Here is a 26,786-nt window from a genome sequence, read left to right as displayed (position 1 = left end):
TTCTGAGCAGTGGCGCCCTGGGGAAGAGGCGCTGGCTGTCCACTCTGTCTATTCCTCTTAATATCTTGTACACCTCTATCATGTCTCCTCTCATTCTCCTTCTCTCGAAAGAGTAAAGCCCTAGCTCCCTTAATCTCTGATCATAATCCATACTCTCTAAACCAGGCAGCATCTGTACCCTTTCCAATGCTTCCACATCCTATAGTGAGGCCTACAGTGAGGTGACCAGAACTGTACTGTTATGCCATCGGCCCCCTCCTTTGTGAGAATCTCAAGAACCCGAGTCAAGAGGGGGGTCAGCTGACCCAAAAGAGGAAGGGACGTGCTGAATAGACCCAGGGAAATGGGAGAGAGAGAGAGAGAGACCACGTTCTCCCAAGAAGCAGAATAAAGGTGACCTTGACTATTGTCTCATGGAGACCACGTGAAAAGCCCTCGGGCAAAGTGGGCTGGTTGAGAGAGAGATCGCATCACCTGCAACCTGATTGACACCTGCGATCCCGTGAAGAAGTATAAAGGAGGGTCTGAGGGGGGAAAACCCTCAGACGCACCCAGGAGACACCAAGGAAACACTATATCGATTCCCGTGGGAGCGGGACGCCATTTTGAAGGAAGCCACATGCGTTAGATTCCGAATTTGAATCTGTGGCTAGAACCAACGAAAGACTGCTTTTAAATAACAACGGGGAAGTCTGTTCCCCTGATTCCAAGGATTTGCTCTGCCAAGACGACGGGCAAGTGTTTATCTTTTCTAAATCATCTCTTTCTCTCTACAACATGAAAACCCCAGCGGTTCCCAAAAGGGAAAAGCCTGCAAACTTCTGAGTGACTCTTTATATTTCAATTGGACTCAGTATTACCCCTAGACAACTGTAGAGCTTATTTCTGATTGATTATGGTTACACCGGTGTTTTAGATTGAGTTTGACGATGTATATGATCTGAATGTTTTGTATTAACCATACGTTTGTGCCCATTTTTTGAATAAAACGTTTGAAAATAGTAGCATCCGACTCAGCTGATCCATCTATCTTTGCTGGTAAGTTACCTGGTTACGGGGTTATGTAACAGTACACAGTACTGCAAGTGTGGCCTACCTAGAGTTTTATAGAGCTGCATCATTACATCGCATCTCTTAAATTCTATCCCTCGACTTATGAAAGCTAACGCCCCATAAGCTTTCTTAACTACCCTACCTACCTGTGAGGCAACTTTCTGGGATCTGTTGACATGTACCCCCAGATCCCTCTGCTCCTCCACACTACCAAATATCCTGTCATTTACTTTGTACTCTGCCTTGGAGTTTGTCCTTCCAAAGTGTACCACCTCACACTTCTCCAGGTTGAACTCCATCTGCCACTTCTCAGCCCACTTCTGCATCCTATCAATGTCTCTCTGCAATCATCGACAATTCTCTACACTATCTACAACACCACCAACCTTTGTGTCGTCTGCCAACTTGTCAACCCACCCTTCTACCCCCACATCCAGATCATTAATAAAAATCATGAAAAGTAGAGGTCCAAAAACAGATCCTTGTGGGACACCACTAGTCACACCGTCCAATCTGAATGTACACCCTCCACCACAATCCTCTGCCTTCTGCAGGCAAACCAATTCTGAATCCACCTGGCCAGACTTCCCTGGATCCCATGCCTTCCGACTTTCTGAATAAGCCTACCATGTGGACCATTGTCAAATGCAAATGCCTTACTAAAATCCATGTAGATCACATCCACTGCACTACTCTCATCAATATGCTTGGTCACCTCCTCAAAGAACTCTATCAGGCTTGTTAGGCACGATCTGCCCTTCACAAATCCATGCTGACTGTCCCTGATCAGACCATGATTCTCTAAATGCCCATAGATCCTATCTCTAAGAATCTTTTCCAATAGCTTTCCCACCACAGACGTAAGGCTCACTGGTCTATAATTATCTGGACTATCCCTACTAACTTTTTTGAACAAGAGGACAACATTCACCTCCCTCCAATCCTCCGGTACCATTCATGTGGACAACGAGGACATAAAGATAAAAAATACAAAATGCTGGCCGAACTCAGCAGGCCAGACAGCATCCTGCATCCCGAAACATCGTATTACCTTCTCCCATTGATGCTGTCTGGCCTGCTGAGTTCTGCCAGCATTTTGTGTTTTTTGTTTATTTCCAGCATCTGCAGATTCGTTCGTGAGGACATAAAGATCCTTGCCAGAGGCTCAGCAATCTTTTCCCTCACCTCGTGGAGCAGCCTGGGGAATATTTCATCAGGCCCCAGGGACTTATCCGTCCTAATGTATTTTAACAACTCCAACACCTCCTCTCCCTTAATATTAACATGCTCCAGAACATCAACCTCACTCATATTGTCCTCACCGTCATCAAGTTCCCCCTCATTGGTGAATACCGAAGAGAAGCATTGTTTTTGATTGGAGGTAGAACAAAGGTGATTTTCTCAACTGGTGATGGAAATGATTTTGTTCCCTTTCTCCGATTTCCCAATCCTTGCATTCAGATAGCTGGAGCTCAGCTCTGTCTGAGAGATTCCATTCTCTCATCAGCCGGAAGCTGCCTGGGGCTCGTGTACGGATCGTGGGGCTGAGAGAGAGGGAAGAGAGCAGGACTAACCCCGGATTGTGGTCCATGGTTTCCAGAGGTCATGGCAATTTCCCCAAATTCGGTGTTGAAAAAATCTCGCCGCCAACTCGCTCTAACCTGGAGCCGATATTCCAAGGCCTTTTCTGTACAGCGCATGTGCAATATTCGGGTGCACCCACAAACCTGACAACTGCGCATTTGTTCGGTGCTTCAGAGACAGTGAAAACTTTGACGCAGAGCATTCTGGATAAGCATGGTGCCATTAAAAGTTTCTGCAAGCACCAGTTCCATGTCCATACCTCAGGTATTTTTTGTGTGTAGAAAACTCAGCAGCTCTTTTAACGCAGAAAACAGCTCCCATAAACAATGCACTTAATATCAGCAACCTTTCTGCGTGTCTAATGCCAAACTAGAACCTTCTTGCAAATGTAGATTGAAAACACAGGAGATTCTGCTATTGCTGGAAGTACAGAGACGCACACACACAAAATGCAGGAGGAACTCTGCAGTTCAGGAAGCAGCTAAAGCAGAGGAGTACACAGTCTAGACATGCTGAAGGGGGTCAGTCTAAACGTTGTCTATTTATTCCTCTCCGCATGAAGGATTTACTCACCAGTGCTATTGCACACCATCTATACATTGGCACACAAAAGTTTGGGCACCCCGGTCAAAATTTCTGTTACTGTGGATAGTTAAGTGAGATGAACTGATCTAAGCAAGTCAAAAAGTTGAAGATGAAACATTCTTTTCAACATTTTAAGCAAGCTTAGTGTATTGTTTTTGTTTTGTACAATGATAGAGTGAAAAAAAGGAAAGGAGCACCATGCAAAAGGTTGGGCATCCCAAAAAATTTGAGCTCTCAGATAACTTTTACCAAGGTCTCAGACCTTAATCAGCTTGTTAGGGCTAAGGCTTTCATAACCATTGTTAGGAAAGGCCAGAAGATTCAACTTTCAAAGCTTTATAAATACCCTGACTCATCAAACCTTGTCCTAACAAAGAGCAGCCATGTCTCTAAGCCCCTGCCTAGCACTCTGAAAATTAAAAGAAATGATGCCCAGAAAGCAGGAGAAGGCTATAAGAAGATACCAAAGGGTTTTCAGATAGCCGTTTCCTCAATTCATAATGTAATTAAGAAATGGCAGTTTACCGGAATGGTGGAGGTCAAGTTGAGGTCTGGAAGATCAAGACATCTTTCTGAGAGAACCGCTCGTAGGATTGCTAGAAAAACAAATTAAAACCCCTGTTTGACTGCAAAAGACCTTCAGGAAGATTTAGCAGACATGTTGCTACTGTGCAGCAACACCTGCACAAATATGACCTTCATGGAAGAGTCATCAGAAAAAAACCTTTCCTGCATCCTTACCACAAAATTCCACATCAGAAGTTTGCAAATGAACATCTGAACAAGCCTGATGCATTTTGGAAACAAGTCCTGTGGAACGATAAAGATAAAATAGAACTTTTTGGCTGCAAAGGTTGGTTTGGAGAAAAAAGGGTGCAGAATTTCATGAAAAGAATACCTCTGCAACTATTAATCACGGGGATGGATCAATCAAGCTTTGGACTTCTGTTGCAGCAAGTGATACGGGGAACATCTCACTGGTAGAGGGAAGAATGAATTCAATTCAATACCAGCAAATTCTGGAAGCAAACATCACACCGTCTGTAAAAAAAGCCAAAGATGAAAAGAGGATGGCTTCTACAACAGGATAATGATCCTAAACACACCTTGAAATTTACAATGGTCTACCTGAAGAGGTGCAAGCTGAAGGTTTTGCCATGGCCCTTATGGTCCCCCGACCTAAACATCATCGAAAATCTGTGGATAGACCTCAAAAGAGCAGTGCATGCAAGACAGCCCAAGAATCTCACAGATATAGAAGCCTTTTTGCAAGGAAGCATGGGTGAAAATCCCCCAAACAAGAATGAAAGACTCTTAGCTGGCCACAGAAAGCATTTACAAGCTGTAATACTTGCCAAAGGGGGTGTTACTAATTACTGACCAGGCAGAGTGCCCAAACTTTTGCTTCGGGCCCTTTTCCTTTTTTGTTATTGTGAAACTGTAAAAGATGGAAATTAAAAAAAAGTAATCTTGCTTCAGATATTAAAGAATGTGTCAGCTTTAACTTTCTGCCTTTTGGAAATCAGGTCATCTTTTACTCGCTTAGCTATTCACGGTATCAGAAATTTTGACCACAGGTGCCCAAACTTTTGCATGTCACTGTATGTGATTTTCTTGCTAAATGATGCCTTAAAAAGTCAGATTTCCAAATATCGCTCTCCTTCTTGCCACTTGCAAATTCTCCAGCAACTTTTGCATTGCCACAATACGCACAGATAACACCAGTTTCTGTATTGCACATAAATATTTCCCCTGAACCCTCCCCCAGGTGACTGACAGTGGTGAACTCATTGATAACAATGCCAATGAATATAAAGGGAAGGGCAGTAGTCTGTCTCACTGGAGTCTGGCACATTTGTGATGTGAAAGCTACTTGTTGCCCAGGACAAAGATGTTTGATAACGTTATGTACCCAGAAAGAATGGGTCAAAACATGCTCTCACAGGCAGAAATGTCCAGAACAAGAGGAGGTAGAACAAGCAACGCACACAAAATGCTGGAGGAACTCAGCAGGCCAGACAGCATCTATGGAAAAGAGTACTAAACCAATGCTGGAGTTCCTCCAGCATTTTGTGTGTGTTGCTTTTCAAGCATCTGCAGATTTTCTCTTGCTACGGTTGGAGGTAGAACAAGTGATTTTCTCTACAGCTGATAGAAATATTTTATTCTCTTTCTCCGAGTTCCTGATCCTTGCATTTATACAACTAGAGCTCAGCTCTGTCTTGGAAGTCCATCTGCTCCCATTCCCTGCTTAGCCGGAAGCTCCACACGCCGGTACAGGGATCGTGGGACTGAGAGAGAGGAAAAAGACCTGGCCTGGCCCGAAAGCTTACAGCAATTGTCACTGAATTAGAGTCGAAAAAGCCCACCCAGCTCCATTTCTTACCTCTCCGATCCTCCCGCGGCCTTTTGTGTACTGCGCGCATGCGTATTATTCGGAGCCAGCAGCAACCCTGACGCCTGCGCATTTGATCTGTGCTTCAAGCGACAACGAAATTTCAAACAAAGGGCTTTATGGGTAATCATGGTGCCATTAAAAGTTTCTGCAAGCATCTGTTCCATCTCCATACCTCAGTTTTTTTTGTGTGTGGAAAACTCAGCAGGTTTTTTTTAAAGCAAAGCGGCTCCCATAAACAATAATATCAACAGACAGTCCGTGTATCTAATGCCAAAGTACAATCCGCTTACAAATGCAGATATCAATCACGAGATTCTGCAGTTGCTGGAAAAAGAGGAACGCAAACACACACAATGCTGAAGGAGCTCTGCAGTTCAGGCAGAAACTAAGCAGAGGAGTACACAGTCCAGACATGCTGAAGGGGCTCGGCCTAAATGCTGTCCATTTATTCCTCTCCACATTTGCTGCCTGATCTGCTGATTACCTGCAATATTTTGTAGAAATTAACCATTTCGTTTTCTCAATTAACCAGTTTCCAAATGTTTCTCATCTTTTACTCATTGCCACATCCCGCTGTCCTGGTTCCCCTTCCTCCTCCTGCTCGTTACCTCCAGACCCCATCCCTGGAGCCCCAAAGCACTGACTGGTGCTGGCAACTCTTTGGTTTCTGACTCTGCTCCATCGAAGATTCACTCGCTAGTCTGCTGTCAGGCTTTAGAGGCGCATTGCAACAACCCAGCTGTCTGAGGCACAGTCCTTTGAAATGAGCGAAAATGACCCAAAATTTGCAAAGAGTAGGGAAGAAGGAGTTTAACCACCTTAGTCCAGAGCCCTGGGAAAGGTAAAATACTCAGTGAGCTCATCGTGTTAATTAGCCTGGGGAAAATCATGCAGGAAATTCATACGGTGTATAAGATGATGAGAGGGATTGATCGTGTGGATAGTCAGAAGTCTTTTCTCAGGACTGAGATGGCTAACACCAGGGGGCATAGCTTAAGGTGCTTGGAAGACGTTCAAGGCAGATGTCAGAGGCATATTTTTTTACACAGAGAGTGGTGTGCATGTGGGATGCTCTGCCAGCGACGGTGGTGGAGGCGGATACAATAGGGTCTTTTAAGAGAATCTTAGATAGGTTCATGGAACTTAGAAAATTAAAGGGCTCTGCGGTAGGGTAATTCTAGGCAGTTTCTAGAGCGGGTTACACGGCCGGCACAACATTGTCAGATTTGCTGCAGATTTCTATAATTCTATGAAATTCAAGGGAAATCGCTTCTCCCACGGAGTAGTGACTATTTGCAACAGGGAGTGTGAGAGATAAACGGTAGAGATACTGTGAAGTTCTGTTCTGGCTGGTCTGATATGGAACAGAAACATGGGCTGGGACCAGATGGGCCGAGTGGCCTCTCTCGTGTACATTGTGAGTAGCAGAGACGGGATTTGATACAGAACTAATTTATCTTTCACAGCATTAAACATCAGTCTAGTTTAAGGCTAACATCAGCAGAACAGACTCCTCCAATGCTCAGTGACCAGGGTTCAGTCCTGGGTGCGATGAGCAGCCACAAGAACTGCAGAATCTGACAGTAACAGTCCCTCATGAACCTGCAGCTGCCTTCAGTCACCGTGATGGTTAAACATTTAACACGGAGCTGATTTGAACTTCCTCCCTGATGTGAAGTTGCTGGTGTTGCAGCAGCTGGGATGATTGAGTAAAACTCTTTGCTCACTCCGGACAGAAATGTGTCCTCTATTTATTGTGAACTCACCGGAGCATCACAAGGTGGGTTAACTGAGTGAGTCTCTTCACACACACGGAGCAGGTGAACGGCCACTTCCCAGTGCGAAGCTGCTGGTGTATCTGCGATGGCCGACTGAATCCCTTCTAAAATGAGAACCAGTGAATGACGTCTCACTGCTATGAACGTCATGGCAATGTATCCAATCAGATCACAGACATGGCCACGTGTTCGGGCTCTTCTTGTAGCGAGTGGGGCGCTGTCTTCTCCAGCATCTCCGAATCCAAGCGCTGGTGAACTGACAGAAACAGCGGAACTAACGTGCTATTGTGTTTGTGATTCCCATACACAAATCTTTTGCCTTTTCTACACTGTTAAATGTTTACAAAGAACGTCAGGGGGTGAAGGACAACATTTCAACTCAGATAATTTTAGTCTCCATAGTGCCTTCTGATAAAAACACTGTCACAGTTCAAAACAATTTAGAGGAACAAAACTTCATCTTCTAACTGGCTACAGTTCCGGCACTATGCACAAGATCAAACTCTCTGCTTCCCTCTCTGTATCTAAATGGATAATTCCTTCCCTTCATCAGTCCGTGACTTGGCTCAGGTTGTCTGTCTCCTTCGCATTCTGAGCATGCGCTACGCACCCACTAAGATCACATTTTATTTACACGGCTGCGACTAGAGACTTCCTGATTATTATGTCCCACCTGGCATTTGACGGTGGTAAACTCAGAGTCAGCAATGGTATTGACCCTCAGGAGTAGGTGATTAGGTTGTTTTTAAGGTGCTTTTAATGTTATAAGGTGCTTTTAAATACGAACGCTCGCCCACATGTGACGTCACACAGTTCTCCCCTACGCGCCCGACGTCACAGATGGGGTCCCCACACTGGGATCTGCCCTCACGTGCCGGTGTCTTACGTCACCCACGCGCTGCCGTGCTCGAGCTTTATCGGTTTAACAGCTGAACTACTAATCACGTGACCATCCCCTCCCCCACCGCTTTCAGCAGACGCTTCAGGAGCTGCTCGATTTCCGTTGGTGCGAAGTGATGTCAATCACTGTTTACACACAATAGAGGAGCCGGAGCAGCGGAGTGGGCGTTACCCTCGCTGATTCCGTCTGCCACACCGGCCCCGAACTGTCTATCTGAGCCGAATAAACCTCAAAGCAAATGTTCCGCTTTTTGATTTACTTCCATTTCCCTCCGAGGGAGGTTGGGGCGTTTGTGAAACGTCTCCTGCGGCCGGAGTCTGATGTATCGCTGAGAGGTAGGAGGAGACCACTCTGCCCGTCGGTTTGATGCCGGTTTCCCGGGGTTGGGGGGTGGGCAGGTATTTTTTTGAAAGGATAAAGATGGTGTGAGAGGGGGTGGACAGGATGTTTGTCCCGGTGGGGACAGGTGGGGCTCATCTGTGGAAATGTCTGAGCCCACGGTGGTAGCGAGCAGAGGGATTCACCACATTGGGGGCAAATACCGGCAGACTTTTGACTGCGTGGGGACAATGGTGTGGGCAAAGTGACAATTATTTTCGTTTTGTTGAGACTGTACCTGGAATATGGTGTAAAATCCCGCTCCCCATACTAACACGGGTTATACAGACCAAAGAACAAACTGCCAGAGGAACTCAGTGGGTCGGACAGCATCTGTGGAGGGAAATGGACCCTCAACATTTCGGGCCGAGACCCTCCCTCTGGACTGAGAGTGGATGGGAAATAGTCAGAGAAAAGAGGTGAGGTGTGAAAATGGGGCAAGAGCTGGGGAGTGAGAGATGGATCAAGGTGAGGGGGCAGATGGGAAGGTGGAAATAGTAACAGGGGTGGGAGGTGAGTGATTGGGACAACATGGGGCTGCAGAAGATGGAAATTAACTCCATAAAGGATTAACAAAGTGGTTAGAGAGTATTTGTTATAGAGACTGCAATGAAGATTCACTAGACTGATCCCTGGAGTGGTAGGGTCGTCATATGAAGAAAGATCAAATGTGATAACCCTTTCATTTAGAGAATCGAGGACAGAGGGGTGAACACATTGAAATGCACAACATCATTACTGGTTGAACCAGGGATTCCAGTCTCTGAAAAAGGGGATGGACTGTCCGGGACTGAGATGAGGGGAAATGTCTCCACTCCGAGGGTGGTGAATGTGTGTAAGACCCCACCACAGAGGGCGATGAAGACTCAGTGATCGTCCTCACATAAAACAGAGGCCAGCGTTATGTGGAGACTGAAGGGATCGAGGAAATAAGGATCGGGCAGAAACATGTGACTGAGATGGGAGGGCAGCCGCCATATTGCTGGTGGTTAGAGGGGCTAAATGGCCACATCCTGCTGTTTCTCACTTGATGTTTCAGTGTTCCTGTCCAGTGAGCCCGGAGGAATGTGAATAGAAATTAGTGTTTATAAACATGGACTGACTTAAATGAAACCAGCACTTTTCCTGTGTGGTCTGAATTGTGTGCCTGCCCGGGATGGGAATGGAAACTCTAACTCTGAGAACTCCGTGACCTGGCGATGGAGGGAAAGGGTTCGGGGAAGATATGGATGGAAAAAAACCTAAATACGTATCTGGTGTACACATGAAAATAATACACGGAAATAATGAAATGATGTGGGAAATGCGGCGGTGGGTCGGGCAGCGTGTGAGGGGCGAGGAGCGGAGTCTCCGGGTAACGTGGGAGACCCTCACGTGAACCCGTTTTACAGCGCATCTGCAGAACCTGCGGGTATTTCCGAGGCCCCGCCCACCGCCCGGTGACGCGTTATTCACATCGCGCATGCTCAGTCCGGGATGGGCCCTGTTGTATTTCGTCCTTTGCGGAAGCGGGTCGGCAGTGCGATCGGGATCGGAAGGGGTCCTCCCCCCGGGGGGGGGGAAGAGTCAGGACGGATTATTCTCTGAGGGGCAACACCAACAATTTCCCTTCGGTGAGTATTGAAGCCGGTCCCGAGCGGAGAGGTCTGACGTTGGGCAGCGAGTTAACTTTCCCGAACTCAAACAAGAGAAAATCTGCAGATTCTGGAAATGCGAGCAACGCGCACAAAATGTTGAAGGAACTCAGCCGGCCGGGCAGCATCTAGGAAAAGAGTACAGTCGACATAACGGGCCAAAACCCTTCGGCAGGACTGGAGAATAAAAGGTGGGGGTGGGGAAGGGAGAAGGAAACACAAGGTGATCAGTGAAACCTGAAGGGGGAGGGGATGAACTTTCCCGAACTGGCGGCCTCGCCTCGCTTCCTTCACAGAATCTGCCGGGGTCGGTCCGGGTTGTGAGACCTTCACACCGACCCGTCTGAGATGAGCCGCCGCTCAGCCCCTGTTGTTCTGGTCCGATTAGCAGGATGACGTAAAACATTGTTACTGACGGAGAATTGTATACTTTATGTTCCGTGTGTTATCGGAATGTACTTGCCTGTGATGCTGCCACAAGTCAGTGTTTCTCTGTACCTGTACCTTCCCGTACTTGTGCACTTGGCAATAAATTCAGTAGGACCTGAGATATCTCAGTGAGATTTAATTAGTGACGATCATTTTAGCAGCTCGATAGGTCGGATGTAAAGAGACGGCACACTGTTAAATGCAAAACCCTGAACAGTGTTGATGATCAGAAGGATCTCAGACTCCAAGTTCATCGCTCCCTGAAAGAGACTGCACAGATTGATCGGGTGGTTAAGAAGGCAAATGGCATGGTTGTCTTTATTAGTCGAAGCAGTGAGTTCAAAAGTCGGGAAGCTGTGTAGCAGCTGTTACGAGCCTGCGGTCGTACTGTGACTGTTTCTTTAAGAGCGCCGGCGGGAGGAGGCGGGACTATGACGTCAGTCACAGGCTGCTAGCGCTAACTGTGGATTAACCATAAGAGAGAGAGAGCGCGATCTGCAGACAGGCAGTCGGTCAGTCTAAAGAGAGAGAGAGAGACTGGAAAAGCTGATTAACATCAAAACCAGACTCCAGTGTGAACTCTATTGCTGCTGGTTCGTTTCTAAAACGTTACAGTTCGTAACACAGTTTCATAAAACTAGTTAGACCACATCCGGAGTGTTTCATACAGTTCTGGTCGCCCCCATTCTCGGAAGGATGTCGGGGCTTTGGAGAGGGTGTGGGAGAGGTTTACCAGGATTAGAGGGCATGAGCTATAACGAGAGGTTTTGTGCCGGCTCGGGTGAGACTTGATTATGAGAGACATAATCAAGATTATGAGGGACATCAATAGACCGTATCTTTTTTCCCAGGGTTGAAATGTCTGAGATAAGAGGCCATGCACACAGTGAGAGGGGTATGTTAAAGGAGATATGAGGGGCAAGTTTGTTTTCTCCCACTGAGTGAGTCACTGCAAATTGCTCCCTGGGGAGCCCCTCCGCTGATTGCCCAATAACTTGCGCATGTTCACAGCCCCCGGGTGCGCGGTGGTTTTTTTTTCCCGTTCATTATTGAAGTAGATCGTCAGCGGGATCGCGAGAGAGTGAAGTCCTCCGGGGGAGATACCAGATTCCCATCGGTGAGTACTGAGGCCGGTGTGGAATCGGGTGGTCTGATGTTGGGCGGTGAGTCCTGGTAACTTCGCCGAACTTTCGGCCATTTATTCATTTATTTTCCAACTGTCTGGGCTCCTTAAAGATGTATACACCACGTAACTCTCCCTGCGGAAGAGTTCAATCAGCAACCCAGGCGGTAAATTTCCACACAATTAAAATAGTGAGTTAGCCTCAGGGTAGAGGGGTGCCTATTTAAAACAGAGATGCAGAGAAATTTCTTCAGCCAGAGTGTGGTGAATTTGTGAAATTAGCAGAGGCAACTGTGGAGCCCAGGTTGGTGGTATTTAGGACAGAGAGTAGACGGGAAATTGAAATTATAGGTGAGGGGTGGGTATGGGGCAAGAGCGGGAGAGTGAGAAGTGAATCCAGGTGAGGAGGGAGAAAGGAATTTGGAAGTAGTGACAGGGGGTGGGAGGTAATTGGTGGGGGAAACACGGGGCTGCAGTCATGGAAATTAATTCCATAGAGGATTAACAAAGAGGTTAGACAGTGCAATGAAGATTCACCGGACTGATCCCTGGAGTGGTGGGGTCATCATATGAAGATACAACAAATGCGATAACCCTTTCATTTTAGAGATTTGAGGACTGAGAGGTGAACACATTGAAATGCACAACATCATTACTGGTTGAACCAGGGATCCCTGTCTCTGAAAAAGGGTGTGGACTGTCCGGGGCTGAGATGAATTAAACTGAATTGAATTGATTTCTTACATTCTTCATATACATTAGAAGTAAAAATCTCTATGTTACATCCCCATCTAAATGTGCAATGTGCAATCCTAGTAAGTTAAAGTACTTTATAATAAATAGAACAATCAATGTAATATAGAGTACACTCAAGTCAGCGTGAGTTCATCAGTCTGATGGTTTGGTGGAAGAGGCTGTCCAGGAGCCTGTTTGTCCTGGCTTTTATGCTGCGGTAACATTTCTCAGATGGTAGCAGATGGAATAGACTGTGCTTGGGATGGCTTGTTTGTCCAATGATCCTTTGGGCCCTTTTTACACACCTGTCCTTGTAAATATCCTGAATAGTGGAAAGTTCACACCTGCAGATGCACCGGGCTGTCCGCACCACTCTCTGCGAATCCTGTGATTGAGGGTGGTGCAGTTCCCATAGCAGGCAGTGATGCAGACAGTCAGGATGTTCTCAATTGTGCCCCTGTGGAAGGTTCTTAGGATGTAGGGGCCCATATCAAACTTCCTCAACCATGTAAGGTGGAAGAGGCGCTGATAGGCCTTTTTCACCACATGGCTGGTGTGTACAGTCCATGTGAGGTCCTCGGTGATGTGGATGCTGAGGAACTTAAAGCTGTTTACCCTCTCAACACCAGATCCAATGATGTCAATAGGGGTTAGCCCATCTCCATTCCTCCTGTAGTCCACAACCAGCTCCTTTGTTTTGGCATTATTGAGGGAGAGGTTGTTTTCTTGACACTGCTGTGTCAGAGAGATGACTTCTTCCCTGTAGGCCACCTCATTATTGATTGAGATTAGGCCAATCAATGTAGTGTTGTCGGCAAATTTGATTAGCAGATTGGAGCTGTAGGTGGTGACACAGTCAAGAATATACAAGGAGTAAAGGAGTGGACTCAATACGCATCCCTGAGGGGCACCTGTGTTGGGAGTCAGAGGGTTGGAGGTGAGGGAGCCCATTTTTACAACCTGCTGGCAGTCTGATAGGAAGTCCAGGATACAGCTACAAAGGGCAGGGTCAAGGCAAGGGCTCTGAGATTCTTGTTGAGCCTGGATGGAACTATGGTGTTGAATGCTGAACGCTAGTCCAAAAACAGCATTCTCACATAAGCATCCTTCTTCTCCAGATGTGTAAAGATGGTATGTAGTGCTGTGGCTATTGCATCATTTGTTGATCGATTGTTTCATCATGTGACTAAACACATTGATGAAGGAAGAGCAGTAGATGTAGTGTATATGGATTTCAGCAAGGCATTTGATAAGGTACCCCATGCAAGGCTTATTGAGAAAGTAAGGAGGTGTGGGATCCAAGAGGACATTGCTTTGTGGATCCAGATCTGGCATGCCTACAGAAGGCAAAGAGAGGTTTTAGATGGCTCATATTCTGCATAGAGGCCGGTGACCAGTGGTGTGTCTCAGGCATCTGTTCTGGGACCCCAACTCTTTGTGATTTTTTACCCGTACCCGTATCCCATACCAGAGGCCACGCCTCAGTTAGACAGACATTATCATTATATTGCATCACTGTAAATGACCTGGATGAGGAAGTGGAGGGATGGGTTAGAAAGTTTGCTGATGACACACAGGTTGGGGGTGTTGTGGACAGAGTGGAGGTTACAGCAGGACATTGATAGAATGCTAAACTGGGCTGAGAAGTGGCAGATAGAGTTCAACCCAGATAAGTGTGAAGTGGTTCATTTTGGGTAGGTCAAATATGATGGCAGAATATAGTATTAATGGTAAGACCTTGGCAGTGTGGAGGATCAGAGAAATCTTGGGGTCTGAGTCCACACGATACTCAAAGCAGCTGCGCAGTTTGACGCTGTGGTTAAGAATGCATACAGTATATTGGCCTTCTTCAATTGTGGAATTGAATTTAAGAGCCGAGAGGAAATTTTGCAGCTATATAGGACCCTGGTCACTCCAATTTCACTTGGAGTACTGTGCTCAGTTCTGGTCACCTCACTACAGGAAGGGCGTGGAAGCCATAGAAAGGGTGCACAGGAGATTTACAAGGATGTTACCTGGATTGGGGAGCATGCCTTATGAGAATAGGTTGAGTGAACTTGGCCTTTTCTCCTTGGAGCGATGGAGGATGAGAGGTGACCTGTTAGAGGTGTATAAGATGATGAGTGGCATTGATCATGTGGATAGTCAGTGGCTTTTTCCCAGGGCTGAAATGGTTGCCACAAGAGGTCACAGGTTTAAGGTGCTGAGGAGTAGATACACAGGAGATGTCCGGAGTAAGTTTTTCACTCATAGAGTGGTGAGTGTGTGGAATGGGCTGCCGGCAACGGTGGTGGAGGCGGATACGAGAGAGTCTTTTAAGCATATAGAATGGCGAAACAGGATCGAGAGGCCGAATGTCCAATATGGCAGCATCAGTCTCAGACAAAAAGGAGACAAAGTTAATTTAAATTACAGACTTTTCCCATCACTGACTGATGAGAACCAGTTGAAGTATTTGTAAAATAAAGGTGATGTCAGGCAAATTCAATGTAATTTCCTGATTGCTGCTCTGCCATGGTAACTTGTTTCCAGTAAGTGAGCAATAAACTGAAGGAGAGGGTGTTCTTATCTTTTTGTCGACTTTCACCGGTTGGTATCCCTGGGAGATGGCAATCTCGGCACAGTTGTTCCCCAACTGGCCCATTTCTCTTATGATCCAACGGTGGACAACTGTTTAAACTTTCTAAAAATGTTGAACCTGAGGTCACGGCATCTCCAGGCAGCTGATGCACAGTTAAATCTGGAGAAAGGAAGTGTGCAGTGTTAAATGCAAAAGATTATCCAAATGCATAACTTTTCACCAGAGTTCACAGTGCCCTTCCTTCTGCTATCCATGTGTAATAAAACAATAGCGATCTTTGCCCTCAGCTGGTGCTGCGGGTTATAGTCTGGCAATAAGCTGATCCTAAGGTGAACAATGAATCAGACTGGACAGATAAACTGAACCAGGATGCAGGATATGATTCCACTCTGGAGCAGATCAAATTCTCGAGAAAAAGGTAACCATTACTACCGTGTACTGAACTACAAATTCTGGCCCGACCCACATGTTAGGAAGACATTTGAGCAAAATGAGGCTCTGTGTGGTTTAATACAAGCGTTATGAAACAAGGTGTGGTGTTACATGCAGAATAGATTGAAGTTCAGGATTATGAGTGTTATCAACTGAATATTGCTCAGGGTGTGTTCACTTACTGTTAGAGCCATAAAATTCAGATGCTCCGATTCACTGAAAACAGAGTCAGGAGTCCAGCACCAGGAAAGAACAGGGACTGTTATGGTCAGTGTTTGGTGTTATAATAAGCCCACTTGTCATTGCAACCATATCAACATTGACTTTAAAATCACGCAGCTTTAGGGATCTGTGTGCTTTATTATTCACGCTGCGTATTTCTTTTTAGTAAAGACGAGGTAGATCAGACAGTGATATTTATATTTAAAAATATTGTAGTAATTCTCACTGGCCGAAGATAAAAACAGCCAATTCTACACCCATTGGGCACTTCACTATGTACCTCCTGTACCTAATAATGTGGGCACTTAGTGCATGTCCGGGGGTTTCTGGTGCTGTTCAATTCTACTTCAATGCTGATCACTTCACTACCGGCCGTTGCATTTATCAACCTCCGCTTGTTTTCGTTGACTTAGTAGAATTAGAGGTAAAATGATTTTACCCTCAGGTACTGGATGAATGGGGGCACTTGAGTGCATTCGCTGGTATTAGAAAATCATGGAAGTTGATTGTAGTCAGTGTTATTTAGATGGAGAGGAGATTTTGTAAAGGTATATATTATAATTGAAGTGAGCCCTTGCTGGATACGTTGAACATCATGCAGAGACTAGACAGGAATGTGGAGAGCATATTTGCTGCTGTAGGGATAGCTGAAACTGGCGAAGATACATGAGGTTATTGTTATGAGGTGGAAATTCTATGTGCTTGGAATTCTCATCCTCAAAGGGAAAGAGAAGCAGAGATAATTTTTCAATGTGTTCAATTCCACAGAACAGAGATTCTCTACACACAAGGGAGTGATGTGTTGCAGGGATGTGTCACTGAGATCACAGTTCAGCTGTAATCGTACAGAACGTTGGAAAAGGACTGAACTGGTGAATGTTCAGTTACTAATTCAACACTCTAACAAATAAGAGACCCAGTGAATTTAATGTTTGGTGTTTTTACATCATTCTCCGACGAGTAATGATACATGTATTTGTAAAGTAAATGGGATGCCAGGCAAATTCACCAGCGGGAAATGGTCATCATTTCATATGACTGATTTTTTTTCTTTGTTGTACTATATTTTATCATACCCTTCAATTAATAATTAAAAACAATATATGTGACCTCTATTCAGTTTTCATTCTAAACATTCATAGATGCATATTACAAAACACACACATACATCTAAGGTGCCACTTTTTCCAGGCTGTCTGAAAATTTCCAGCTCAAGCCAATGGTTCATCGACGCAGCTGCAAATATAGTAATTAGAAGGAATGTTGGAGACCGGAACATGTTAGATCTTATGCATATTAAACACGAAGGATTGAATTTGGTACATAATTGTGATTCCTGTTATAAATATTAAATTCAATAGAGTGGAGATAACTGTTTTACCGGGAGACTCTCTGTTATAAGGTAATTACGAATGAATAACATAAAAAAAAACACACCTTGCTCGAGGGTGTGTACTGTGCAACAAGGAGGCACTGGAGCTTAACAACACAGAATTAATGTTGAACAGCGAACACCCAGAAGGTCCAATTTAAATTTATGAGGTTTTCTTTTCTTTGTTTCTCGAAAGATCGCTATTAATGCCCAATAATCTCTTTAACTACCTCTCTCAGAACCCTGGGGTGCAGTACCTCTCCCATTATAGGTATGAGCAAGGGTGATATCTGGGACAAATTTTGCAATTAAACTTTCAGCAGATTAGGAAGTCCCAATTCTGATCCTGGGTTTTCTAGCATTTCCACAGATCCAATTTCATGCACCGAGCTTCCAGCACTTTAATTTCAATGTTATATTAAAAACATTCTTTTTATTTATTCATTTACGGGATGTGCACGTCACCAGCTTGGCCAGCATTTATTACCCATCCCTCGTTACCCTGGAGAAGGTGGCGATGAGCTGCCTCCCTGAACCGCTGCAGTCCCTGAAGTGTAGGTTCACCCAAATTGCTGTTAGGAAGGGAATTCCATGATTTTGACCCAGTGACAATGAAGTAACAGCAATATGTTTCCCAGTCAGTATAGCGAGTGACTTGAAGTGGGATTTCTGAGTGGCGGTGTTAATCCTTTTATTCTGCTGGAAATGTGGTGTCTAATTGTGTTGGGCAATATCTCATTTAATAATAAGATAATGTTAAAATGTGTTCAGTTTAGCTGCTGGAGTCAATGTGAATGTATCCCCGCCCTCTGGTAACTCACACCCAGGATATACAGCTGATCTGTGGCCAGTCAGAGGATCATCCGTTTCCCGTCCTGAAGTAGGTTGATGACGGGGTGTTAGTTTTTTTGAACTCTGAATGGCTGTGACACTGCATCATGTTTCTGCCAGAAATGATTCTCGGAAGAGTTGGCGGTTGTGTCATAATCCTGATGGGGACTTCGGGAATATGGAGCTGCCAGAGACTGGGATTTGGCTCCTGCATGAACTTCTACAGATGGGGCTGGATATTCATCCTTCTGCAATGAAGCAGAAGTCTCCGGTGGCTGGACATTGGTTGGGGCAAATTAATGACTACACCACTCCGTTTGAGAAGTGGGGATGAAGTGCAAGGATTTTGGGGTGGGTATGTGGCAGATTCCACTGTGTTTCTATGAGGTTGACTACTGGGATATCAGAGGCTTTGACCCTGATAATGTGAACCCAGTGATCAGGAACACAGCTTTATGAGGTGTTGAGCAAGTGTTGCACGTGTTCCAGGCTCATGTGTTTGTTTCTGTGATTTCCTTGGAGCAATAATTGCTAATCTGAGGAGAGAATGAGTTCCCATTCCATCCCTAATGGAGAGAGACTGGGATCGAATGGGCTGTTCCGTGTTTGCAACAGTAGGATCGGACCCGGGCGTTCAGTGTTCTGACGCTGTTTGAAAATTCCCCCTCACTGTCACCTATCTGTCAGCCAGTAACAGAAATTCAAATTGCTGGAGATTTATTCTCTTTATACCGCAAATGCTTCATGCTGTTGTGGTTGCAGAAACGTGGAATTATCATGAGCTACAGTAACATGTCATCAATCGCTCTGGTTGTTGCAAGCTGCAGTGATTTACATACCTCGAGTATATTGACATGGACACCTGCACTGATAACAACCCTTTCTGTAACAAAATGCACAAACACCACAGTTCTTTCAGTCCTCACAAGTAAATGACAACCAGTAATTTATATTTACGCACCCTGACATCATCAAGTACTTTTCTACTAATTACATTGTCAGAACCTGTGAACCAGACATTAAGCAGAGGTGAACATTGGAAGATATTTTTCCATGGTTGTTACATATTAGACCTCAGCAAAACCTTTAATAAGATCCCACGTAGCAGCTTGTTCTGGAACGTGAGGCCCCTCATGCGGTTCAGAGAGAGAGCAAGTTAGATGGATTCAACTTAAGCTTAAAATTAGCAAGCAAAGTATAGTGATTGAAGTTTTCTCCTCGTGATGAAGGCGGGTAACTAATGGTGTGCCGCCAGAGCTACAGGCAATGACCTTTTAATATTCATCATTTTGTAGCAATGATTTGAATGCGAATGCACATGGCTTGATCAGCAAGTTCGAGGATGACACAAAATTAGTAGACGGTGCTCACATTGAATATTATCAGAGCTTATAGGTGATCTAAGTGTAAATCAGGAGTGGTAAATAGATTGCAAAACCGACAACGGTTTCATGCAGAGGTTGGTGATTATGTGAAGGGAACTGCCTGGGGAAGGGTATGAGGCAGCACAATTGTCTACTTACAGAAGCTGTTGGGATGTGTGGGTGGGGTGAGGAAGCCAGGACAGAAATGGAATTTAGATGATTGAGGGGGGATCTTATTGAAACGTATAAAATGCTAAATGGATTGGACAGGCTAGATGCAGGAAGATTGTTTCCGATGCTGGGGAAGTCCAGAACGAAGGGTCACAGTTTAAGGATAAAGGGGAAGCCTTTTAGGAGCTAGATGAGGAAAAGCTTCTTCACACAGAGAGTGGTGAATCTGTGGAATTCTCTGCAAGAGGGAACAGTTGAGGCCGATTCATTGGCTATATTTAAGAGGAAGTTAGATATGGCCCTTGTGGCTAAAGGGATCGGGGGTATGGAGAGAAAGCAGGTACAGGGTTCTGAGTTGGATGATCTGCCATGATCACACTGAATGGCAGTGCAGGCTCGAAGGGCCGAATGGCCTACTCCTGCACCTATTTTCTATGTTTCAATGGAACCATCATAGGAAATTGGGACCATCTCGGTGGGCACTTTGGTTGGCATTGTCTCATTGGCCGAAGGGTTTGTATCAGTGCTCTGTTGATCTGTGACTTTATCAATAGTAAGCATCAGATATCACTGGACAGACACACAAAATTTGATAGAAATGGGGAAGGGTTGGCCCCTAAGCCAAATGCTGCTCTAATACAGGGGATGGACTTATTCTCATATTTTCAATCGTACTCTGACTCACTGTTTGCTTGTTGTGTAATTCACAGCATCACCAGCTGGTAGTGCTTTCCTGCACTGGAACCAAAGTGTAAACAAGTCGACAACAATTAGCAATCGTCAGTCAGAATCAGAATGGCTACAGGTAAGTTCACTGGGATCTTCGTAATTAACTTTTGTACTGTTAGTGCACAATAGTTCAGATAAAGTAACTTGCACAGATGTTAACAGGGCAGAGAACAGTTTCATCCAGCAGGGCCATTGATCCTACTGGTATTGCGGCCTTGATTAATTGATCAATGTAACAGTTCCAGTGCAGGGATCTGTCACCGGTAATGGTCGAATCACTCCGCTCACCATGCAAAGCTTCACTTGTGTGAAAGGAGCAGGAGGTCCTGAATTAGGTGGTTGTGAGTGAAACACAGGAATGCAACACCAGGCTTGTAGGTTATGTAAAAGTCAAGAGTCAGGGTCTGTTTTGCCTGAAGGAGAGGTCCTGATGTGTGACAAATTTCATTAATAGAATTCAGTGCCAGCTGATAGGAACATTTCTACAATTAGCTGTCGACTACATACATTGTATAACTGGAAACTTTGGGGTTCAAAGTTCATTGAATTTATTATCAATGTACATATAGACACCACAAAAACACTGAGTTTATTTTTCTCGCGGGCAAGCCAGCCACCTGGATATAAAACTGGCTAGGAGGAAGGAATAAAAAGGTTAATAGTAGGTGGGCTATTCAGTTTGGAGGCTTATGACCTGTGGTGTGGATGGGTGCAAGGTTTGCTCCTTATATGAAAGTTTAGGTGTGTAAAGTTCTTAATGTTGCTCGTAAGTTTGCAGGTGTCAGCAATATTGGTGGTACAATAGACAGTGAGGGGGGTTATGTAAATTTACAACGGACTGAGATGAACGTGGAAAGTGCACCATGGAATAGGCAACATGAGTGAATCTGCAGATGCTGGAAATAAATAAAAAGGAATGAAGGGTTTCGGCCCGAAACGTCATCACTACTTTCTCCCATAGATGCTGTCTGGCCTGCTGAGTTTTGCCAGCATTTTGTGTTTTTACCAAGGGATAGGTTCATTTTGTAAAGTTAAACCAGGGCAGGAGATGCATAGCAAATAGTTGTTTTTCACCCAGTGAAGTGTACAGTTTGTTGCACCGTGAACGGAGTATGTGTGATCTAAAGGATAGGACAGTCTGTAATCCAGTGACTCGTCTGTGTGTGACACAGGGACTGGACAGCGTGTAACCCAGGGGTTTTTCTGCTTGTGGAAAATACACTCAGTTAAATTTCCCGGTATCACCTGACGCTGTTCCCTTTAGATTCCCTGGTCATCAGCGCCAAGCCGGTGATCAGTATTATTGTGTCCATCCTGTTCTTTTTCTGGAAGTGCATGTGTCCAGTCACCGGCTTATTGGAATCGGTACCTGGCACGATCTGCAGTTCACGTTCACCAGCACAGTCCCATTCCAAATCTGGTCAGCCAGAGTCTCAGCTCCATTGTACCCATCCATTGTGAATCCTTGTTCTGCTCAGCTCTAAATCACTCCAGTATTACCTGCAATTCATCATATGTTTCAGGTGGGAAATGGTTCTGGAGAGCAGTCAAGCGATCCTTCCCAGGCGATGCATTGATGGAAGATGATCAGGCCATGGGACGCAAGGTACCAAAGCAGCGTCAGATTGAGAGCGATGTCCCAGGTGAATGCAGTCTGGCCGCAGAGAATAAGGAGCAACGTCAGCCCAGAGGCAGTGGCGTCAGGGACAATGATCGGTACTCTGGAACCGGCACAAGTGAGGCGACTGCCTGTGAGCTCGGAAGCTCATTAAACATGGAATTGTCAAATCCCCAACAAGGAGCGGGTGAGTGAAATATGAGGGTGATGTGTTCGCAGAATGTAGCAGAGAGGAGAACATAAAAACATAAGAGCATAAGAAAAAGGAGCAGGAGTAGGCCATCCGGCCTATCGAGCCTGCCCCGCCATTCAACAAGATCATAGCTGATCTGTCTGTAAACTCAGCTCCAGCTACCTGCCTTTCCCCTATAACCCTTAATTCCTTGACTATGTAAAAACATATCTAACTATACCTTAAATATATTTGGTGAAGAAGCCTCAACTACTTCCCTGGGCAGAGAATGCCACAGATTCACCACTCTATGGGAAAAACAGTTACTTCTCATCTCCGTCCTAAATCTTCTCCCCTGAATCTTAAGGCAATGTCCCCTAGTTCAGGTCTCACCTACCAATGGAAACAACTTTCCTACTTCTATCTTATCTACCCCTTTCAAAATTCTGTATGTTCCTATAAGATCCCTCTTATTCTTCTGAATTCCAGAGAGTATAGTCCCAGGCGACTGAATCTCTCCTCATAGGTTAACCCCTTCATCTCTGGAATCAACCTGGTGAACCTCCTCTGCACTGCCTCCAAAGCCAGTATATCCTCCCTCAAGTACGGAGCCCCAGAACTGCACACAGTTCTCCAGGTGTGGCCTCACCAGTACCCTGGAGAGTTGCAGCATGACCTCCCTGCTCTTGAATTCAATCCCTCTAGCAAGGAAGGCCAACATCCCATTTGCCTTCTTAATAACCTGTTATACCTGCAAGCCAACATTTTACGATTCATGCACAAAAACTCCAAAGTCCCTCTCCGCAACAGTGTGCTGCAATCGTTCACCATTTAAATAATAATCTGCTCTTCAATTATTCCTTCCAAAGTGGATGATCTCACATTTACCAACATTATATTTCATCTGCCAGACTTTGGCCTACTGACTGAACCTATCTATATCCCTCTGCAGACTCTCCACATCTTCTGTACAATTTGCTTTTCCACCCTGTTTATTGGCATCAGGAATTTTTGCTATGTTACACTCAGTCCTCTCTTCCAAAACATCAATGTAAATGGTAAACATCTGTGGGCCCAGCACTGTCCCCTGCGGCACCCCACTCAGCGCAGACTGCCAACTGGAGAAATACCCATTTATACCACTCTTTGCCTTCTATTGGTTAACCAATCCCCTATCCATGCCAATACTCTTCCTCCGACTCTTATTTATAAGTCTCTTGTGTGGCACCTTATCGAACAGCTTCTAGAAATCCAAGTATACGACATCCACCTGTTCCCCTCTATTCACTGCACTCATTATGTCCTCAAAGAACTCCAGGTAGTTTGTCAAACAGGAACTGCCCTTCCTGAATCCATGCTGTGTCTGTCTAATGGAATCAGTCCTTTCTAAATGTTTCGCTATTTCTTCCTTAATGACAGCTGCAAGCATTTTCCCGACAACAGTTGTTAAGCTAACTGTCCTATAGTTGCCTGTCTTTTACTACATGCTTTTTTAAAAAGTGGCGTGACATTTGCTGTCTTCCAATCGGAAGGGTAAATGTGAGGTCTTATTGGAGGATATGTCAGAGGGGAGGGGAATTGTGTGGGTCTGGTACATGTGATGTACTGATGCACCCGTTACCCCACTACTGGAAGTGTGTATTAGAATATATGGAGCTGTACAGATGAAAAGTTTATTTCCGTTACGTGACTTTAGGGACACCTGGATGGATAGAGTATCTTTGGGAAGTAAATATCATTGGTATCCCCATCATTTATTGCCCATCCTAAATTGAACTGAATGAAGGGGTGGCATGGGGGGGGGGGGGGGTTGATTTCTAGTAAATGTTGTCCTTCTGGTAATGTAACTCCCAGAGCATTTTGGGGTTGGTTTCAAGGCTAGTGTGGACTTGTATTCCTGGACTTCTCTAGTGCCTTTAACACCATCCAGCCCAAGATCTTAAGGCACAAACTAACGGAGATGGGAGTAGACTCTCACATGGTGGATTGGATAGTGGACTACTTGACAGATAGACCTCAGTATGTGCGGTTGGGAGACTGTAGGTCTGACACGGTGGTCAGCAGCACAGGAGCGCCGCAGGGGACCGTGCTCTCTCCGGTCCTGTTCACCCTGTACACATCAGACTTACAATATAACTCGGAGTCCTGCCATGTGCTGAAGTTCACTGACGACACGGCCATAGTGGGGTGTGTCAGGAATGGACAGGAGGAGGAGTATAGGAAACTGATACAGGACTTTGTGATATGGTGCAACTCAAACTACCTGCGTCTCAATATCACCAAGACCAAGGAGATGGTGGTGGACTTTAGGAGATCTAGGCCTCATATGGAGCCAGTGATCATTAATGGAAAATGTGTGGAGCAGGTTAAGACCTACAAGTATCTGGGAGTACAGTTAGACGAGAAGCTAGACTGGACTGCCAACACAGATGCCTTGTGCATGAAGGCACAGAGTTGACTGTACTTCCTTAGAAGGTTGGCGTCATTCAATGTCTGTAGTGAGATGCTGAAGATGTTCTATAGGTCAGTTGTGGAGAGCGCCCTCTTCTTTGTGGTGGCGTGTTGGGGAGGCAGCATTAAGAAGAGGGACGCCTCACGTCTTAATAAGCTGGTAAGGAAGGCGGGCTCTGTCGTGGGCAAAGTACTGGAGAGTATAACATCGGTAGCTGAGCGAAGGGTGCAGAGTAGGCTACGGTCAATTATGGAAAACCCTGAACATCCTCTACATAGCACCATCCAGAGACAGAGAAGCAGTTTCAGCGACAGGTTGCTATCGATGCAATGCTCCTCAGACAGGATGAAGAGGTCAATGCTCCCCAATGCCATCAGGCTTTCCAATTCAACCGCCAGGAGTAAGATATGTTAAAGTGCCGGGGTTGATTGTATTTAATGTATTTAAGTAAACTACTTAAGAACTTTTTAAAAGCTATTATTAATGCTTTTTGAGAGAGTGATTTAGATGCATATCATATTTTTACTGAGTTAAGTATTGTATGTAATTAGTTTTGCTACAACAAGAGTATGGGACATTGGAAAAAATGTTGAATTTCCCCATGGGGATGAATAAAGTATCTATCTGTCTGTCTATCTATCTATCTATCTAGTGTTGGAGTTTGGGAGAAAATCCATGTTTGTATCTAAAGGCAGGAGTTTTGAGACATGATGAGAGTGCTGTAAAAGTGGTGGAGAAGAGGCATATTTGGGTTGGTGCCCACTTTCTCCTTTTTATATTCGCAGACCCAGAGTCTACAATCTCTGACCTCCTGGCAGAGGGGGCTGAATATCGACTATACCAACTGACAAAATTCTACAGTGACAGACTGACACAAGCAATAGAAGAAGGTGTTGAAACACTCAGTTGGATGTTGAGACAGGAGGGGCATCTCACTGCACAAGAACATGGGGTGAGTCTATTTAATGTATCGTCGCTGCTGTCAGAGGGAACAGCGATCATGTGATCTGACACATTCTAACATTTCCATATGGCCAACGAGATCCTTGACTTGTCTCCAGAAGATCTGGGCACAGCTGCAAAACCTTATACGGTGGGGAGCACTGGGAGCTGCAGTTTCAGTGTCACATTTTCCTCCCGCTCCTGTATTTATCAGTGGGGTATAAGAACAGTGGGTGCACGTCTGGACTGTTGAAAAGGCACTCAGTCTACGATTCAATCCTCATCTCATCAGGGCTGGCGGTCAAATTCAGTTGACCCACAGGCGTCACCGCAGTCAGTGAGGGAGGGAAGGAAACCTGCCAACCACACCGGCTCTGTTCTCATCTGTTCCCAAATAAATGGGTGCCTGACCATTCAAAGTCATAGAAAAGTACTGCACCATCTATATCATGCCAAACCATTTAAACTGCCTACTCCCATCAACCTCCAAACAGACCACAGCCCTCCATACCGCTACCATCCATGTCCTTATTGAAATTACCCTTAAATGTTGAAATTTGAAAATCCAATTTTCATTGGATTAAATCCTCAAAGTTGAAATCCAGCTGGCTTGCTCCACTTGCACTGACCACTTGTTCCACACTTTCACGACCATCTGAGTGAAAAAAGTATCTCCTCATGCTCCCCTTGACAACCTCTAGCTGTAGTCTAACCGAACATCAGTGGTAAAAGCCTGCTTGCGTTTAACGTATCTGTAAACTGCTATCAAATCTCCCCTCACTCCTCTACATGCCAAGGCATTAAGAGCAAATTCATTCAATATTTCCTTATAATTCATGCTCTCCAGTCCCAATATTACCTTGGTCAACTTTCTCTATGTACCTTCAATCTTATTTACATTGTTCCTGCGGATAGGTGACCTAAACTGCACACGTTCCTCCAAATTAATTTGGAGTGAGGCTCCAAATTAAGCCTCACCAACATCTTATACAAGTTCAACATAACAACCTAACTCTGTAATCAATACTTTGATTTATGAAGGCCAGAGTTCCAAAAGATTATTTAGGAACTTAGGCGGAAACGGGCGAGGCAAAGTAGGTTTAGTTTTCAGTTTTTCCTGTATTTAAGGAAAAGGGGAATTATGAGTGTGAGGGCAGCTTGTTGTCCTCGATGTTGTATGTGGGAGATTCTGGAGTCTCCTAGACTCCCGGACACCCACATCTGTGCCAGGTGTGTTGAGCTGCAGCTCCTAAGGGACCATGTTATGGATCTGGAGCTGCTCAGACCTTCATCTGATCAGGG

The 26,786-nt window shown here is 45.2% G+C and overlaps 2 protein-coding genes across 6 annotated transcripts in view; one reads left to right on the top strand and one right to left on the bottom strand.

The window, feature by feature from the left end:
- Positions 1–7,494, bottom strand: part of LOC140721855 (uncharacterized) — a 30,632-nt gene extending 23,138 nt beyond the window's left edge. Inside the window, exon 1 of one of the 5 annotated variants that reach the window (XM_073036672.1) lies at positions 7,387–7,494. The gene's annotated coding sequence lies outside the window, so the exon portion shown is untranslated. Of the gene's footprint in view, positions 1–3,747; positions 3,821–5,608; positions 5,669–7,386 lie in introns of those variants that run through there. The other 4 variants (XM_073036670.1, XM_073036671.1, XM_073036673.1 and 1 more) reach the window with 4 other exon arrangements.
- Positions 7,495–10,158: 2,664 nt separating this feature from the next.
- LOC140721849 (NACHT, LRR and PYD domains-containing protein 3-like) overlaps positions 10,159–26,786 on the top strand; it is a 43,739-nt gene continuing 27,111 nt past the window's right edge. Inside the window, exons 1-4 of the mRNA XM_073036654.1 lie at positions 10,159–10,290; positions 20,282–20,376; positions 21,824–22,105; positions 25,328–25,494. Of these exons, the coding sequence (XP_072892755.1) occupies positions 20,367–20,376; positions 21,824–22,105; positions 25,328–25,494 (459 nt within the window). The 5' untranslated portion in view covers positions 10,159–10,290; positions 20,282–20,366. The remainder of the gene's footprint in view (positions 10,291–20,281; positions 20,377–21,823; positions 22,106–25,327; positions 25,495–26,786) is intronic.

This window comes from Hemitrygon akajei, unplaced genomic scaffold, assembly GCF_048418815.1.
Source record: "Hemitrygon akajei unplaced genomic scaffold, sHemAka1.3 Scf000063, whole genome shotgun sequence".
NCBI lineage: Eukaryota > Metazoa > Chordata > Chondrichthyes > Myliobatiformes > Dasyatidae > Hemitrygon > Hemitrygon akajei.
This window is presented reverse-complemented; position numbering and strand designations above follow the sequence as displayed.